Consider the following 19,847-nt stretch of genomic DNA (forward strand, 5'->3'; position numbering starts at 1 on the left):
GTTTTTGCAGTTGGGGAAGAATTTTAATTGCCACTTACAGGAGGGCACCTCTGCGTGCTCCCTGCAGACAACCAGAAATCCATGAACAGTAAATACAGTGCTGTGGTGTCAGTGCAGATAACCATTGACTAAAGCTTGATATGTTTTCGTTTGTTTAAACACAGGCATTTCTTGATTGAAGTCAAAGACAAGATGAAGAGCTCACCTCCTAAGCTCTCCCCTCATCAAAGTGATTGGCTTTGTGTCTCGTTTTCCAAAACAAACCTCTAATTAGCAATGAAGTTTACACAGAAACACTAACTTAGTAAATACAGCCTGGTGATCCATCCATGATGTGTATAATATTTATGTAGACACAGTTTTCTCTTCTTGCTATGCAATTCAGATCCTAAACATTCCCAGTATCTCATGAATTTTTAATTAGAATTCTTTTTAAAGTGGAGCTGATACCTCACCAGATATTAAAAAATGTTAGACTGCTTCTTCACTGATGAGCATTTGTTTACACAGCACAAGAGACAGTAAATTCTACTGTCAGGCTCAGTAGCATTTAGCACTGACTTTGCACTGTAGATAGCTACATAAGTAGAAAGGGAATCAGAAAATAAGTTCTAGTCAGTGCAATTTAACTTGACAGTAATTAAAATAAGATTACCCCATAAACTTTGTCCTTTTGCCCATATTTATTTATTTATTAATTAATAGGGCATCTGATTTCCCCTATTTTCCAAGTCAGGATATTCTTTCAACACAGCTTAAAGACTGATTCCATAACTATCTGTAGTTAACTAGTTCAAGGTAAGTGTATTTAATTCAAAAATCATACAGTTCAAATAATGCAGAGTTAATTTTAAATATAAATTGTAAGTATTAACTCTGCTTCTAATCTATATACTAATGGTAATGTTTGAGTAGCAGACGATCTCTCTACATAGCATTAGAAAGGTGAAGCACAGAGATTTCCAGACTACATTGGCCTTTTTTTATCCACTTGTGAAAATTCAGTTGAAATACACGTAAGGGTACCCATCAGGTCGTAGGAAGGCACATCCACCTGCTTTTATAGTCAGGAAGAGTTAGTGCTGGTTTTGAAATGATGCTCCCCGCACCTTACATTAGGGCACTCCTACTGTTCCTCAAATTAGGAACCTGCCATAGTTTTTCTGGATTATTATTTTTTAAATGGTTTCTGGTTTCAGTCTTAGGCAGGGCTAATTTCCTGAAAATTGGAAGTGATAAATTATTCAGTTTTCTAATAATGGCTTTCCAGATAGGTGTAAGGCACTTTCTTGCAATAGCAGGAATGGCAGTTAAGATTAAAAAATAGCCTGCATTATGCGTATATTTCCTCCCACATTAATAAAGTTAAATTGCCCCTTGAATTAGATTCTATCGCAAATTTCTATAACAGAAGCTTAAAGCTGACATCAAATTAATGTTTAAGTGTATAAATATATGACTTCATTTTAAAAGCTACAGAAGACCACTGGAGATATTCATGGTTCCACAAGTTCGACTAAGGTCACATATTTAAGCTCTTAACTTTCATCTTCTGTTCTCTTGAAGTTTTGTTTCTCGCGTTATCTCTAGATGTTCTACTAAAAAAGGTGATGTAACCTTGTTAATCTCACATCAAGATGACTTCTTTTAGCACAGATTTTGCATAAGCAGGTATATGTCTCTGGGCAGCAAAATCTCAGCACTTGCTGTTAAAAGCACTGAGAGAACACTACTGACGTCCTATGGATCTTTTCCCAACTGCACACCCAACTACACTTGAGGAGAAATGCAAAGTCACTGAAGAAAAAATCAGAGGGTATGATTAACTGATTAACTCCTATTTAATAATTTTTGCAAAATAATAAGAAAGCAAAAATTAGTCACAAACTTTAATCTACTCTCATAAATTAATTGTGGTTCGAAAGTATGAGCTAAATTATTTTATATATTCTCTACCCATTCAGAACTATCTGAGATGTTAGGAACACAAATTAAATGCCATTCAACTTGCACAACTCTGTGAGGGCCAAGTTATATTCTCTCCCCTTCCTAATACAAATTTGGAGTGATGGGTTTGGATCCTTCAAGTCCCACAAGTCCTTCCCACAGGTCCAAGATCAGTTTGGAGATGATCAGTAAGATTGCTGCTGCTGTTAACTCTTGTTCTTTATGTTATAGATGTCTGTCATAAACTTAACTGTGTCTGTTCCTTTCCCTACATGGGTTACTGGAGCCTTCAAGCTCTTGCAAACAGTTTAATCAAAATGTAAGGAAAAGTCCCATGCCCAGACTGGGAACAGCCTTATGGAAGGCTTGTGGCTGATGACCAGCAGTGACAGTATTATATTCCCTATTGCCTATGGGTTCCATTTTTTTCAACAAAAGAAAAATTTTGGGGGACGAATGTATTCACCATAATACAATATACCATCCAATCATTCCTGTTGGACAATAATCACAATTTCCAGGCGGTGAGCTGTTCACAGAAAACATGCTGAGTCTTGCCTTCGACACCATTGATGCCAATGAGTCAGTTCCAGTAGGAAAACAGCAGAAACCAATCAACAGAAAAACATCACCACTTATTTTGCAATGTGGAACCAGTGCAGTTCTATTAATCTGTTTCCAAACCATGCCACCCTTTGCAGGCATGGCTTCCTGCTACCCATTACCTCTTGCTACCTGCATCTCCTGCTTTGGTGGCCATGAAGGGACAAGACTTACAAGAAGTGTCTTCATTGTCAGGTGCCTAGGCACGATCCGGGCATGTGGTATATTTACCACAACATAATGAGATAGTTCCGTGTTTAATTTCAAAACACAGGTTTGGGGCAACTATGCTGCTTGCATTGGGTCTATTTGATATTTGATGCTACATGAAAGCGGGGTTCCCAGGATGAAGAGATCTAAGAATTACTCACTATCGGTATTCCTCTTATTAGTAACTTATTATTAAAGGACTTTTATTAGACTATTTGGTGTTGTGCCTTTCTTATTGAGATCGGGGAAGGACCCTGCACATTCCCCAGGCAAGAATAGCCAGTGATGATGCTTCTGTGCCCTCCTAACTCCTGCCCACATCTCCTGCTTGGCAGGGCTTTCGGCCTCTTTGCTGCAGCCCCTGGTGCCTTGTTCCCAGCAGCCTGGCAGGAGGCGGCTGAACCTGCTGCCTTTAGCACCTGGGCTACATTATGGCTGGTAACAGGAGGGGGTGACTGGGTGTTCACAGCCTCCTGAATGCCTGGAGGGAAGGGTACAACTAAACAGGTGCTGCCAGTGTGAGGGACATGGAGGTGCATGAAGGTGGGAGGACGTACCGAGGCATGGGTGGTAGCCTGAGCATTAAACACCCTCTGTGTTAAGGGACATTGTGTTCTGGGAGCAGAGTAAGAATTTATGCAGTTTCCCATCTTCTTTCTTCCGCTACCCCTTTTTTGCATCCAGACCGTCCTAGAGCGCCTGCTTCTCTCCAAAGCCAGCCTTCCTTTCTGGGGAGCACTTAAGTCCAGGCAGCTCCTGAGGTCAGTAAAGCTTGTAACATGAAGTGGGCAAGCCCTTGAGGGACCTTGCACCTGGAGGCAGCTCTCACGGTGCCTTTTCTGGCCAGGCAGGAGGCATTCAATCCACTCGTGCCTTTTCCACTGGCCTGTGACAGCTCCGTTCAGGCTCCTGGAGCAGCTGTTTCCTAGGCTCCTCTGAAAGATCAGATTTTCTTTAATCCTCATGGAAGCCTTTGTCATCTCTGAGCCAAATTATTGTAACGTATATTTCAAGTTACAGCTTGAAATCACTTTCAGGAATAGAAAGGGCAAAGACTTTTGCTGCCAAAGCAGAGTGTCAGGCTACCAGACAAGGAACACCAAGAGGGACCTGGGATATGCCCTGACCTACACCTCTTTCCTTGGATTGCACTTCCAACCTGTCAAGCTGCAGAGGTGGTGTCTCTGTTGAGAGGAAGTTGTGGGCAGGGTGTGCTGTGAAGGGCCTTTTGCTTTGAATTTACTCCTCTCTTTGGTCTGTCACAGCTCAGATTTATTAACTTCTGGATGTACTTCTCTGAGGGAGAGAGAAAAGCACTTGAAGGGTTCTGGTGAACAACTGAAAAGTTATCTAAACCAGCTTTTAGTAGCAGCTGAATGTTTATTAGAGGCAGACAGGCAGTTTACTGTATTGTTTTTTACCTCTGATTACAAGTGATAATTATTTCCAGAATGCTCTTTCAGAAAATTTGGGTGGTGCTTATGAGATAATGAGGCAAAGAGGCAGAATGGATACCAAGTGTGTGCAGAAAAGCCCAAGAAAAACCAGCTAAAAATTAGAGACACTTTATTGTACAGTACAGCTATTGATAAAAACCTTTTTTAGACATTAAATGTAGTTCTGGCTGGGATTATTGACTGGTTATATCAGTGTACCTCATTCTGGAAACTATTCCAAATTCCCTACGCCAATTCCAGCAGATATTGCGAATGGTGAGAGTGGGATGGGTGGTAAGGTGGGATAGTGGGACGTGCAAGTTATTAAATGCTATGGATGAGGAAAAGCATGGCACTGCTGACAGCTATGAGTGCCCCCGCTGCCCTCCAGGGTCAGGAGGTGACCTCATGCTCCTGAGGGGCCTGAAGGGAACCTGCCATTAACACAATAGCTCTGCCTTAAGCACAGCAACACAGACAAAAAGCTGAAAAAACATATTTGGTGTTCACTTGGAGTTTACTTAGGTGCAGGATAGCAGAGTGGTTCCATTCAGACTCTGTATTTGGGCTTTCTCCAATTTGAATTCTCCCAAACCTCTGTTTTTGCCAAAGGCAATGTTTTTATCCATAGGTTGTTAGCCACAGATGGCTAGATTAACATATTCACTTTGTGCTACATCATCCTAAATATTAGGATTTTCCATTCCTTTGCAACTGAAACACTTAGTCCTTAAGGCAATTCTAATTCATGAAAATTGGTGAGAGAGAAAACAAGATTTTAAGCAGTTCCCTATAACCACATCTCTGAGTATTTTCTGGGTATTTACAGATAACTTTTTTCTCATCTTACCTAGCAAACTGTTTTGTTTTGTTTTTTTTTTTTTTTTTGTTTTACTGTGTAGTAAATTTTAATTAGCAAAACCAGTAAGAGTGAAGCATGCAGAAATTACCCTTCTTAAAGTTTGTGCCATCTCTTTCTTTCAAGTGGAGCAGTAGCAACTTAATTGTTTTACAATATAAAAGTCTCTTGTGTTATTTTAATTTGCAGTTCTACTATCTATGTTAAGCGTATATGATACAGTAGCACTCAAGAGTTTCAGTTTATGCAGATGGTTTTTGGGGACTGTATAAACATGCACAAAAGTGCAGTGCCCTAAAATGCTTTCATTCTTGCGCACGTTTCTTGACTCGTTCAAGATCTTACCTGTACCACGGCATTCCATTTTCTCATCGCATTAGTTTGTCAAAGACTAAGAAATTTCTAATCTGCAATTTATAGTGGCTGATGCATTCACTTGTAAATGTGCAGTGGAGTTACACTCACTTAAGAAGCTGAGAGTCTCACTGACATTCAAAGCTCATTAGAAACCTAGGTTAGGAAAGAATGATATTAATAGTGCCATGTCTTTAACCGGGGATCAGTCTGATTGCCTGGTACTTTGTAATGCCAGCAATGAACTGTGGAAAAAGGAACAATAGAAACACAGTAATCCTCTACTCCAAGAAGGTATGTACTCAAATGAAATTTGAGAAGAGTCAGTTTTCTTAGGGAATGATTATAATGGACACTGAATGATGGTGATGCAGTCCTGTAGACTAATTCAATGCATATAGTTCAGTTGTATATAGTTAAATTGTATAGAGTTGTATATGTATATAGTTAAATTGTATAGAGATGTGTAATTAAACTGTAATAATCGAGTCAGATGATAAAGTCCAGACCTGGATCTCAATACACGTTCTCTAGCTCTTGTGGAATACTCTGATGAGGATAAATGCATGTAATAGTGAACTGTCACTTAGGATTGCATGGATGTAAGATATGTACTTTTCAGCTGCTGTAATTTTAAGAAATGGTTGAACTGATTACAAAGCTGTAAACTGGCAGGATTTTATGTTGCACAGATGCTCCCTCTTTCCCTTTCCTTTGTACTTGGCTCCCAACTGGTACTTGTGATCCTGCACAGAGGATTCCTTAACCTGAACTCTAGGATTTTAGAACAAATGACACTTTGGCTCTTGAAATTTGTTGACTTTTCTCTCCACAGATGTTTTGCTTTCCTCCTTCTTGCCTGTCCTGAAATTTAAGAAGTTCCTGGTGTGAGCAAAGGACGGATCTGTTGGAAGGGACAGATGTGGAGTGTTATTTATTTGCAGGCTTGAAGGCCTCTGATAAGGTTTTATGGCAGAAATTTTTCATTTTTTATCTCCTTGACCCATAGATTTTTCCTGTTTGTCTATGTTTTTAATATAAACATTGCTATGCCTTCTCAAGTATAACTCATTGAGTAACGTGATAAGAAATTATTTTATATAAAGTATGTAAACTGCTATTCTTTTCCTAAATTTCTTTACCCCAATCAATAAAAACAACCAGTCAACCAAGCTGAAGTCTGAACTCTGCAAGTAGCTGCCCCCATCTGAAGAACCCACTTGCAGCCTAACTCCACTCATGCAACTCATACATACTATTGTATTTTGAAACATGGTTTTAAATGCAATACTGTACAGAGCAGCACGTTTTCCTAAAAAATAAGCAGCCTGCATTGTCAGCGGGAATTTGCATTTGAGACACAGTATATTTTGACTAAAATTCCCCCACCTCAACCAACTTACTTTGAGCATACAGTTCTTTTCCCAGGAAAACGTCATTCTGTGTTGCAATTTACTTGAAATATTCGTTAAGGAGTACTGTAGATACGAGCTCTGTGACTTGACAAACCTTAAAAACAGGAAAGCCTAACGTGAATGAACTTTCCTGAAGTACTAACAAAACATCTCTATCTTGAGGAATTTCCACAACCAGTGTGTTGTGCTTTATGCTAGTTTCAAGAGGAGCTGATCGTTAAGAAGTTGCAAAAACTTCCTACGGGATGAAAGTAGTCAACTTCTTAGTTTACCAACTCTAGGAGAGAAGTCGTTTCATTTACAAACATGGCTGATTTGCGGTGTTTATGTGGAGCGGAGGCTCGAAAATATCAGCAGGGGCGTGAAGTTTCAAAGTTGGGGATAACAAATTTACAAGGGAAGAGCTCAGCAGCTGATTTTTTTTTTTTTTTTTTTTTTTAAACACGTGAAAATACAAGACGTATGGGAAAGCTGCATATTGAATCAGCTCCGCAGCGCTTTCTCCCCCTCACGCACTTTTACCTCGTTATTTGGCATACTCACCTTTCCCTTCTCCCCCTCCTTACAAACCCACATCACGACTTGCAGCTTCCCAGAAGTTTTTAGGCACCGGCCTGGGGCTCGTCGCACCCCGCGCATCATCCGCAAGGCGCGGCCGGGGCTGCGAGCGCTTCGGAGGCGGTTCTGCGGGGAGGGACACATGTGGTGCGGGGCGAGGGGTCCCGGAGCGGGGGAGCGGGGGTGCGTGTGGGAACGTGTGCGGGAGCCCCCAGCGGGGCGGGGCGGGCCGGGGGAGCATATAAAGCGGGCGGGCCCGGCGGGGCGGGCAGCGTCCCTCCGGCGGCGGCAGCAGCGATGGGCAGCGGCGGGCGGCTGCTGCTGCTGGCGGCGGTGGCTTCGCTGCTCTGGGTGCCGGGGCAGGGCCAGCCCCGAGGTGAGCGCGGAGGGGTGGGGGTTGTGTGTGTGGGGCTCTCGGGGTGCGGGGGTGCGAGGCGATGCAATGCCTGTGGAGTTGGTTTGCAGCCGCCTGCCGCCTCCCGGGGCAGGTTTCCCCCCCCGCCGCGGGGCTGGGGGGAGGCATGGCGGCTGCCCCCGGCCCCCGCGGGGCAGGGCCGGAGTGGGGCGGTCGTGCTGTGCCGCGCGGGGAGCCCCGCGGGCTGGGGTCCGGCAGCGCTGCCCGCCTCGCCGCCGCGCTCTTCCCTGCGCCCCCACTCCTTTATCCCTCCCCCCATCTCCGCGCTTTGCAGCCGCCCTGCCCCCCACTTTCCCGGAGCCCTTTCTTCTCCCTCGGCGGCGGGGACCACTCCGCCGGGCTGCCTCCGGGGCCGCCCACTCCCTTTGTGGGAGCCGAGGGCCGCTGTGGAGCGGCAGAAACCCGGCGGAGGGGGCGGCCCCGGCGGTACGGCCGCTGCCCCGCTCCCCGGGACACGGCGGGGGGGAGCTGGCGGGCCTCCCGGGCCCCCTCCTCCCCGCCGCCCGCCCCGTCGCGGCGGAGCCCCCAGCGCAGCCCCGGGGGTCCCGCTCTGGGAAGGGGAGAGGAGGCGCAGACCCGAAGGATGATGCCTCATGCTGTCGCTAATGTAAACCAGATTGAGCTCTGGTATAGGGAGGGAGAGGGGATCAAAACCCCTTTCCAGGCATGAGGTAGCGTGAGGGTGTAATGGAGATGATAAAAAAAAAGAAAAAACTTTTATAAATTTTCTTGCACGTGGGGCTGGCCGGTGCATTGCAGCCGGGATACCGGCACGCTCCGCGGCGAGTCCTTTGCTTTGCGACTAACTTCATCCCATGCATCCTCTTTGTTCTAAGAGCAGTAACTTGTGTTTTCCTCGTGAGCCCGAAGTTAGGGAGCCCCCGCGGTTCTCTCCCCGGCACTGTGGGTCGGCAGTCGACGACTGCGGCGGGCTGGGCCAGGCGGGGAAGCACCGGTGGGCACCAGATGCGCTCACCTTTCCCTTAATTCAGCTCCTGGTGGAGACAACAGCGGAATTTCTACTGCTCCCTGCAAATTAGTCCCCAGCCACATTAGGTCTCTATTAAAAAAAAAAAAAAAACCCAAAAAAACAAAACCCAAACCACAACAAAAACCTGGGAATAAAAAATGGTTGGAAGGCATATGTGGTGCAGATGCATGATGCAGTTTTCTTCATGGCGAACTGTGATGTTCAAGATGGATATAGTGTGGGAGAATAGCATCTGGATGTTTACACGCTGCAGTAAAAGAGAGTGTGTTTATCATGGTGCACAAAACTTCATCTTCCAGGTAAGGAGGAAAAAATCAAGCCCAAGTTATTTTCAGAGTCCATATATTTCAGGTTGTAAATAAACACAGTTCACCTTGGTTATGAAAATTCAGGCTTAGAAACAAATGAAAAGCTGGACAAAATGATGCAAAATTGATTTTTCACAATTGTTTTCTGTAAGGTACGATCTTATGTGCACCAAATAACCTTACTTCACTATTAACTCCTGAAGAGTTAAAAAAGGTAATAATTTTCGTAAAGTTGGCCAAATGTAGGTGATGAGTCCACATTTTTGTAGAAATGTGCAGCGATCACACTGCAGTAATCTGTTGCAGCTTTTGCAAATAGTTTAGTGCTGATATTCTAGCTTTTACATACCAAGATGCCTCTAAATATGATGTGCTAAAATGCATATTTTTATATCGGTGATCAAAGATACCAGTATATTTGGTTGAGCCTAAGCCACCCCTCCTGAGGCTATTTAAATTAATAATTATATTTTTCTAGTTGAAAGATCAGGTCAAGACCATTCTTCCTCTTAGATGAAGTTGATAGAAATTTTTTTTTCTCAGCACGAGAGCACAGATCATCGAAGGAAGGCAGCAAGTATCAAACCCCCCTGGTGGATAACTGCCTTACAAAAACCAGAATTCAAGATAAGTGATCCTAAAACAATGTGAAGAATGCGATGCAGATGGGAATAGCCATGTTGCTTTTGCAGAAAGTAAACAACTGAGGCTCAAACTTGTAAGCAAATACAGTTTGTGCTGAGGCTGGAAAGGTTTTTCAGAGCTGTTGCAAGAGCATGGGAGAAATTTGGTGGAAAGGTATCTTGGCATGCCCATGGAGAGTACCTTGGTAGAACTCTCAGCATTTCTTGTTTTTCTGTTCATTCCTGCTTTTGTCCTGGCAGCAGATGAGGAAACTGGAGCGCACGACAGTTGCAAGGGTCTGTCAGAAAGTGCTGAAGTCCAATCTAAGAAAGAGAAACACAGAATAGTAAAGTCACTGCACTAAACAACTTTGAAGGTTAATGATTGGTCCTTTCAGCCTAAAGATTAATATCTACATACCTATAAAATTTAGTTGGTATTTTAATTGCAGGTGTTTAATGTTAAAGTGTCCCCATCATGTTGAAAAGTGGGTTTGTGTTTTGTATCCACTAATGGAATAACTTCATGAAGCACGTATCACCAATGGCCGGATCCAGATGAGAGTTATTTTACAACCTCAGAAGCAAATAGCCATTTAGCAGCTTTGCTCTGTTGGAATGCATTCTTAATTATACTGGAGGTAACAGTGATACAGGTCTACAAAGTAGAAAGGGAAATCAGTTAATGGTTTTGCACACTATTGCCTAAATTTCATAAATTTGATTCTGCTGCTCTCAGGTGATTTTTTTTTTTCTATAACTAAAAAAACCCATCCTGCTACTGTAAATGTGTGGTTATGGCAACTTTCAAGGCTGTAGTTGTGGACTAAATGTTTCCTCAGCTGCATCTCACCTCAGCTTTTTGTGAGCTGGTGTGCTGTAGTAGCCTACTCTCTTGTTTCTGCCTGGGGTTTTGGAATCAATAGTCTGTAAGTGCTGATGCTCAGGGGATTGAATGGCCCCAGGAAGGTGCCTGGGGTGCTCTGTCTGGGCAGAGCTGAACACAGGTATTTATCAAGCTTATTATTTGGGTTTCAAACCTACCTTGCTTCAAGAATCTGGTTTACTAAGTATGCTTAGGCTATGACTAATACACAAATTATGGCATTATGGTCAGCAACCACATTTTTTTACTGAAACATAAGTGATATGGTTTGCTTACAAATCAGATTCTTAGAGCACTTGCCCAGGAAGTGGGAGATTTAGGTTAATCTCCTTAGTTTGAGATAGTTTGAACCCACATCTCCGATTTCTGAATAGAGTGCCATATTACCAAGTTGCTCTCACAGGTAATGCGGGGAGAGGAAAGTGTGTACGAAATCTCTCAAACGCTGTGTTTGAAACTGAGTTACTGTGCAGCGAAGAATGCAAGTTTAACAGTGCAGAAGGAGAATGGTCAAGAAAAAAGTTGATGCTGTAGTTGGATTGTTAGGGTACTCAAAGATGGAAAGAGAATCAAATTGCAGGCCTTCCTCCTCTTAATTTGCTTGTTGCAAGTGTCAGTCAGGCATCTGAATTCAGGAGAAACTTTTTTTTGGTCTGCTGTTTTGTTTTTTTGTTTTTTTTTTTTTTTTTTTTTTTACTGGGTCACTCATGCCTGTCACCATTTGGCTGGATGACTCTGCATCCCACTTAGTGGAGAAGGGTTTTTTGGTGCCTAATTCAGCTAAGCTAAAAACTTTGGCAGATTTGGACAGAATGGTATACTTGGTTTAAGTTCTCACTTTTTCCCCTGTGTTGGATTATGTGATAAATCTCATACCCACACACACAGAGGAGCAAGTAGGGCAACCTCAATAACGAACTCAGAGAAATGAGCCCCTGGCAGGGCTGTCTCATGACAACCATCACTGTGAGTTATGGGAGCAGCTCTCCCAGGCTTATGGAGTAGTGGTCTGGTGACTGACTACAGGGGTATGGAACTCATTATGGGATGCAGGGGAAGAACATTTTGGCATTGCACAAGATTTATTTTGGGATGAGTAGAGGAAGGGCCAAAGACAGGGAGAGGGAGTGCAGGGATCAAGGTGGTCTAGGAAAGAACGAGTTGGGGAGGGGAGGAAGAGGGGGAAGATGTTGAAGAAGGCCAATTGGCTGTAAGCAGGTTACAGGCCAATATGCTTGTCACTCTGTGCTCCGTATCTCATCAGTACGTGTCCTGTAATGAAGTACCTCATGTCCTGTCTTTTTATTAAATTCTTTCTAACTGTTCTCCTGGGTGAGGGTGTCTCTGTGCTGTGTGTGCAGAGATGTAAGTGCCAGTCACTGGAGAGGGGACCACGAGTCACAGGGGCCTGTGTGTCTTGGGTGCCCATGGCTGGAGACAGTGGAGCGTGTGTGTGTTGTGTGGGTCTGTGTGTCAGCGTGCAGTCACCAGCAAACATCAGGCCAGACCAGCCAGTCAGTGGGATGGGAGGCTTGGGAGCCAGGTATCAAATCAGCTGTCATTTTGGGATGGATACAGGAGAGACCAGAAGGTCTGCAAGTTGGCTGCTGGGGGGAGCAGGAGATCCTTCTCTGGATCTCCTGCTATTGGGTAGACCGTGGAGTTTAAGTGCCAGCCAAGAGACCCGTCTGTGTCAGGCAACTGGTGACAAGAAGATCCAGGGCCAACTACAAGGTAGGCTGAGCATCTTGGCTAGTAACTGGAGGGGCCCATAGTGGGTATGTGGTGGGTGTGATGGGGATCGTGGTGTGTGTACAAGGCAGTCTGTGGACCTGTGGCTGGAGTGGGGCTGTTGGCCTCAAGGGCTCACATGCCCAGGCGCCAGCAACAGGGAAGACCTGGGATCATGGGGGGGCAGTTACTGTATAGACTGAGTGTCCAAGTTCAGCTACTGCAGGAACCCTCATTGTATATATATCTGTACATGAATATGTATTTTCTACTTAAGGTCTTTCATCCTGATCAGCTGGAGCAGGGAACAGGATGAGACCATTGGTGGTGGTTGCATTTGTTTCTGTCTTTGTTGATCTATGTGGCTGGCCAGATGTAGATGCATATATGTTGCATTGTGTGTGTGGCTATGTATGTGCCTGTTGGGAATACACACTCAGTTTTACTACTGACTGGTCCTTGGGAACATGGAGCTGCAGCAGCTGCCTCTCTGTTGGGCTACAGGACTTGACACACCCCAGCAAAACAATGTAGAGAGCAGATGTAATTCTGGAGCTCTGGGCTTTTGTGTTCTCTGACACGGTTTGGCTGTTAAGGCCTTAGTGTAATGGACTTTGTTCTAAATAGTACTCTACAAAAGTCAATTTTAGATAACCTATGAAGTCACCTCAGAGACGTCATTGCATGTCCCCAGGAATGCTGACTTTGTGGGTACCATTGTGTCAAAATGATAAGGCTCCCTAAATTCATAATAAGCATCACATGTTTTGAAACCTTTATTAAATAGAACTGGGGGTTGATCATATTAAAAGGAATTTGTAGTGTAGGAAGAGTAATGTAAAAGGTAATGGACCTCAACTAGGTGCAAATTTTGCTGATTGAGATCTGACTTGAGGATGGGAGAGAGGAAGAGGTGCATGAGAAATTTCAGTTCTTCTGGTGGTCTGCAAAGAACATCTTGGACGTTCTGTGGGGAAAACGTTGTGCTTGGCCTTCATTAGAAAGTCCTAAATTAAAAATCTGCTTTGTGCTTTTCCCTCACTTATTTTAAAAGAAAGTTAGCACCAACAAGTCACAGACCACTTCCTCTTTTCGCAGAGTACAAAGGTATGTGACAGAAAAATCCCATGAAAGCATTCTAAGCAGACTGAAGATTAAGATAAAAAAACCCCATTTGTCTGTCATAAATATTTTCTCCATTCCCTGAGGGCTTAGAAAATGCATCTCTGGAAATTCAGGACTATCAGTGTGTGTTGATCAGTTGTTGGTATTTACAGCAATCTCACACAGGATCTTCAGGTGGGGTTTGCTGTCTTCTCCTGTGTCTATTTTTTCTGTCCTCCAGGCATCCCTTCCTGACCAAACAGAGGAATAGTGTGTTGGAGAAGTTTTGCAAGACGAGATTGGTTAGGTCAGCTTGCAGGAATTGTGATTTGTTAGTTGGCATAAACCTTAGGTGCACATCAATCAAACTTGCCATTTATATATGTTTTTAGGTACCTAGGTGATGTCTCAGAGACTGTGTACAGTGCCGCTGGGCACTAGGATATGGCTGAGATTTGAGATGAGCGCTTCATTTGCTTGTGGGTCAGAGCAAAAAAAGGTTAGGAAAGGTTAGGTATATCTGTTTGGGTTTTTTAGTTACTTTTGCTATTTAAGGACTTTATTTTAACGATTTCTCAATCATTCTGTGTTTTTTTTAGAAGGGAAAAAAAGATTTTGTCCAGAGATGTAATTATTTTATACACATTTTTGGGTATTAAAAAGCTGTATACATCACAGTTTTACAGGAAAAATAGCAGATTTATTTTGTAGTTACAGTAGATATAAATAACACTCCAAAAATTGTAAAGCATAGAAATGTAAGGCTATAAAAATACTTATTATAGTATAAGTCTTCAATATCCTTATTACAAAGATATGTAGATGCATGTAATTTAGACTTCCCTTCCTGATGTGAAACAGCAGTATTGATTCCCGAGAAGTTTTCCATTGCATTGCTGGCAGAGCAAACCATACTTATAGGATGCTTTGATTTTACTTGAAAACCTGATTGTTTTTTAAAGTCTTCCTGGAAAATCACTACTGCTCTAATGGTCATGTGGGTTCAGAGGGCTATTGGAAGGTGGGGGGGATGCATGGCAGACAGTCTCACCTACTGGTCTACCATTGCAGGCTGTGTAAAGCAGCAGCTGATGTTGGTTGATGGACTAAGTCTTTCTGGGCTGTTCCTACCAGGCAAGGCCATGAAGATCCCACTGCTGCTTTGTGTAGGCAGAGTGGATTTCAGCCTTTAGCAACTCCTTCTCTTTTATCATATTTAACTTGTTAGCTTTTGATGATTTTTTTTTGAAAAGTAACAAGTCTGTCAGAGATATTCCCTAACCAATTCTTTTAGATTAAAGTTTCAGATTTGAAAGTTGTTTTGCAAGCATAATGTAATTCCTTTCTGTGAGCTCATTTATTGTGCTGTGAGATCCAGCCCCCCTCTTGATTCCCACATGAGAATAAAGGTTAAAAAGCTGTTTAAGAAATGGTCTTCCCGAAGTGGAAACTTTATTTTCCCCTTGGCCCTGCCTGCATTTTTACTGCTGTTTTGCTCCAAAATGACCTTGAAGATAGCCCATGTCCACTGCTTCCTTTTTCATATTTGTTTAAGCTTTTATTTGCTGAAAGGCTGAGAGGACAGGGCAGAACCTGTATAGGTAATTTGAAACAACTATAGTATTTTGATTTGACTATTGTATTACTAATTTTTTTTTCTCTTGGACCTGATGAAGCAGGAAGTTTTTAATAGCAAAATTCTAACACTACAAATCAGTTGACACAAGTCATGTTGGCTGTAATAAACCTTGGAATTCAACCATTGAGCATAAATGCAAACTGGAGCTAGCACTGATGCTCGCTTAGATTAGTATTGATAGTTTTTTTTTTTCAGGTTTCTGAAAGCATAACTGGCATTTTGCATTCTGTCACAAAACTCATTTGATCAAAGAAGTACATAAAGAAATGTTTGTGTGGTAAGAAGAAAACACCCAGTAGCAATTGGCCCTTCCAGTACAGCTTGATTGTGGCCGAATACCGCCCTTCCAGGGAGGACTGGAGCAGGGGTCCGAGTTGTCCCTCATTTTGTTTACATGGGCATTAACAGAATGAGCTTTGTAGCCCTGGCACAAGGTGGTGGGCAAGCTGGGTGCCAGGGAGGATGGCAGGCTGGGCAGCCTGGCTGTACCTGGTGCTCCTCTGCCATGCCCTACCCAGGGCAGAGGTGCTGTCAGGATGGACGGAGCCTGGCTAGTCTTCACTGACTTCTCAGGGTTATTCCAGATCCATCCAGGAGTATCTGGATAGTTTGTGAATCGGTGAGAGTCTAGCAGCAGCAGTAGGCCTGTGCTTGAAAATTAAGGGAATTATGCCTTCCCCATTTCTGGCTGTCAAGAAAACCAGCTCCTGAAGGCCCTTCACTACTAATAGAACTGCTGAAGAGCGTCCACTGTTTTTTCTTGTCTAGTTTTCCATTACAAACGTTTCTCATTCAAATGCATGAATAGCTAATGCGTGTTTTGTTACTCTCCATGCCACACCATTCATATAGTTTACTTGTCTTTACAGTGCTGCCTTTTGTGCATATCTTGCACTGTTGCAAGAGGGAAGGGCAAAAAAAGGCTTGTAACTGTGTGCTAATGCTTCTGATTGAGTTGCTTTACTGGCTGAGAAGGGCTAGATAACAGAAGTCTGAAGTAAAAGGTTCTTTAAATTGTCAGTATCTGTGGAAACCCCGGTTTAAATTAGGGTTGTGAAATACATGCTGTTGAAATTTCTAGGATTCCTTCTATGTGCTTTAGCTTGTAGACTCTCTAAAGTGTGTACTCAATGACTTCTAGAAAGCATCCTTTAAAATACACTGAAGAGATAAAGATTTTGATGGGAAAATGAAGGCTCAAGTGAACTCCACTCACTTTAGCAGAATTGCTGTGAATTTACATTTATCTACGGACAGTTGTTCATTTATTCCTTCAGTAGTTGCTAACTAATGTATCAGTTCAGTAAGGCTCTTTTTTAATTGCCCAAGTAGTCCAATTTGGTTTTATGGAGTAATATATCTAATTTACGGGACTAAGAAAAACAGTTTTACAAACAGAAAGCAAATTTGTCATGTATCTAGAACTCCATGATTTGTGAATAAAACTGGGTATTTTTAAGGGTTGTTTTTGGATATTAATAGTAAATCTCACAAAGTTGATCAGAATTTTAGAAACCATACTTTTCTTTTTGTTAATGCAAAAATGTGAACTTGTTACTGCAATGGACTTTAGAAGTAAACATGAATTTTAAGCTAAAGCAGGAATAATTTCTTCCAAGCCCTATCCCAATTTGTCTTCTTGAAGTAGGTTTACAGTATGTCTGCCAATGTCCTCCAGAGCAAGTTTGTCATTGCTAAAGGCATGCAGCAAATGCAAATACTAGAATCAAATGGATGACCACTTTTTACTCAAGAGTGGTCACACAAGGGACAGCTCAATTTCTTGCATATTTGATAATATTGTAATGGGGACATTGCAAATTGAAGAAATGATTCTGCAAAGGCCAGTGCAGGTTTTCTGTGAGGTGAAGGAGACTGCTCTTTGCAAGCAATGAGAATGATGTATGTGGCTGGGCATGGAACTTCCAAGATGAACTGCGAGATGACTAAAGGAGAACAGATCTTTCAGTAGCAATGAGTGATAGTATATGATCTGAAGGCAACAATGAATCAGTAAGTACAAATCATGACTGCTGCTGGAAGGTTGTGTTCAATGTGTATCTTTGGCATGGATCACAGGTTGCCATGCTGGTGTTTAGCTCCAGTGATACATCAGGTTGCTCAGAAACTTTTTACTGTGGGTACTTGGTGTAAGGATCTGCTATTGCTGTGCTGCCACAGCTGATAGTGGTAATGGACAAACCCAAGTTTGGATATCTCTGGTAGACTGAGAATTCTGCTGTAGTGATAGGGCAAGAGGGTAGGAAGGGGCTTCTCAGGGGTGCAGTGTCAGGGAAGAGGTCAGGATGTTTGCCCCAAAGAAGAAAAAGCTTCCTGTATATCCCATAGTACTGACTGATGATACAATCTCTCTCAAAAAACTTGAGCAGCCCTTCTCATCTTTTCTGTTCTTAAGGACAATGAGAAATAAGCTGCCTACTCTGCAGCTCTACCTATGTGATTGCTGCATTTCCCACAGTAATCAGCAGAAATGCTTGGGGTATTTCACGGAGGATCCAAAATGTGCCTTGCAATATTTTAGTGTCGCTGTAGCATTGCTGAATTTTAAATTAAATTACTTGAACTCTCAGTCCTGGTCTTCAGGCTGTTAAGAATTTTCTTTAAAAATTGCCCTTTGGGCTGAAATGCATCATTCCTGTTTTCAGGCCAAAGGCAAAATACTTTCAGGACACTTGATTAAAATTCCATGCAGCTGGCTGAGTTATTGAGCATTGATGGCAATACAGAAGAGAACTTTTTAAAAAGTTTGCAATATTTGTTGTTTTTTTACCCTTTTATTTTTTGTGTTCTTAAAATTACACCTTTTCAGGAATTTATCCTGTGTGACACAAATGCTTTTGATTTTCATGAAGGCATTTACTGTAAAACAGTAAAATGAGGATTTGATAGTGGTGAGGGTTTGAAACATAAAAAATGTGCAACTGGTGACTTGATATTAATATTTAAAATAGTTGCAATATGTGCCCTGTACATTTGTTAACCTGTGTGCCTCGAGACCAGTAGATGTAAGTAAACAAAGCATGGTGACTTGCAATTTTACTTTGCTGCCTAGAGTAAAATGTCTAGAAAAAAAGTAGCAGGATATATTTTACTTTTTGCTAAGAGCAGAAAGCCACCTCTATAGCACATTGAATGAACAGTTGGATATAACTGAAGAAAACCCTATAGAGGCTATTTTCCAACTAACCATTTAAATAAGAGGTTGTAAAATCTTGTCGGTGGAGATAAGGGAATGATCAAGTTTTGCATGTCTTCAGCGTTACACAGCTGCAAATCCTTTCATCTCCATTCAAGCTGGAGGAAATGCGCTCCCTTCTACCCAGGAAGATCTGGCAGTGATACAGGGCTGTATGTGCCCTGGTAATGGCTTTGTGCCTGCTGGAATGAACACATTTTTCTTCTGTTTCTGAAAAAAACACATCGTTGTAAAACAGGAGAGCTGGTAGTTCTGAGGTGCCAAAAACTCTTCAACTTGAAACAGGTTTTGTTCATTAATGGAAAAATTCCACTTATTTTAAATAGAAACTTAACTTCATCTAAGACAGCTGCCATTTGTAATATTAAGATTGTGCATTCATATTAGGAAAGTGAATTTTTTTCAAGTTAGGAAAGTGAAATTTTGGTTTTATATATGGCTGGTGAGTAACAAACTTAAGTGAACTAAGTGAAGAATACATTTCAGAGTTCCTTTGTAGTGCAGCCACTTGCTGGAAAACTTCATTTATGATCACAAGGAGATGCCAGCTGCCTCAAGGGGTCTTTCTTTATGCTTACACAGGAAAAGAAGTGGTAACATTTTGTTTGGTTGTGATACTGAGTCACACTACAGAAGTGACTGGGTCCAAGCTCAGGTCTCTTAGACTTTGCAAGTGAGAAACAGAAATTTAGAATCAGGAGAGAGCTAATAGATACTTGGGTCATAGCTTATTATTTATTATAATAAATGATTCAGTGTGAAGCCTAAAGCTGCACATTTATGCATGCAAATTTAATTAGGATTAAACCCAGACAGGATTTTCATTTACAAGAAGGACTGCTGGGTCAGGTTGAAAACTGGTGATAGGACAGAAGTGCAGGGTGAGCTGTTACCTATTAACTGTTGAGGTCCTTATAGTAAAAGGAGGGTGGGGAGAGGAGGGAAAAGGCTACTTTAGATCTGTCATCAGTAAGAACAAAAATGTTCTGTCTTTTTGATACTGGGACAGATTATAAGAGACAAATGGCTGAAGTCCCTAGTCTTTGACATGCCAGTCACACTGCCAGTACTGCTGTCGTATTGATCTAAGCTAGTATTGTGTCTTAGGCTGCATATAAGCAAAACTGACACTGAAGTATTTAATAGCTGTGGTTTGTGTTTACTTCAGGTTTGAGTGAAAGTCATTCCCAAGATTAAGGTGACTTCAGGAAAAATAGCTAGTGTAATGCTAAAAGAAATAATAACCCCCAAACCACCAAACAGGATGGTGTAGACTCCTTAACATGTGGAAAAAGCTTTGGGTGAACAAGAAAGAACTAATTTCATGGTCTGGCAGGTTTGTTGTTCTTTGGCAGCCTGCCCATCTGTCAACTTTTGGCTCTTTTGCTTTGGTGTAAATGCTGTGACAATTTCTAGGCAGATTCTTGAACAGGCCAACACCATACAAAAAAACCCCAATGCTTGCAAGACATGACGTGATGGAAGAAATATTGATTATACTTTGAAAATTCATCATATATGGAGAGAGTACTTGCTAATTACCCACCTTTG

General features: G+C 42.3%; 1 protein-coding gene across 4 annotated transcripts in view; it reads left to right on the plus strand.

Moving 5' to 3' along the window:
- Positions 1 to 9,757: 9,757 nt before the first annotated feature.
- LAMA1 (laminin subunit alpha 1) overlaps positions 9,758 to 19,847 on the plus strand; it is a 101,739-nt gene continuing 91,649 nt past the window's right edge. For all 4 annotated transcript variants that reach the window (XR_012630127.1, XR_012630126.1, XR_012630129.1 and 1 more), the window contains exon 1: positions 9,758 to 9,894. Coding sequence is in view for 1 of the 4 variants with exons in the window: in XM_074878581.1 (XP_074734682.1) it covers positions 9,873 to 9,894 (22 nt within the window). In the remaining 3 variants the exon portion in view is untranslated. The remainder of the gene's footprint in view (positions 9,895 to 19,847) is intronic.

The sequence above is a fragment of the Strix uralensis genome, chromosome 1 (assembly GCF_047716275.1).
Source record: "Strix uralensis isolate ZFMK-TIS-50842 chromosome 1, bStrUra1, whole genome shotgun sequence".
NCBI classification, from domain to species: Eukaryota; Metazoa; Chordata; class Aves; order Strigiformes; family Strigidae; genus Strix; species Strix uralensis.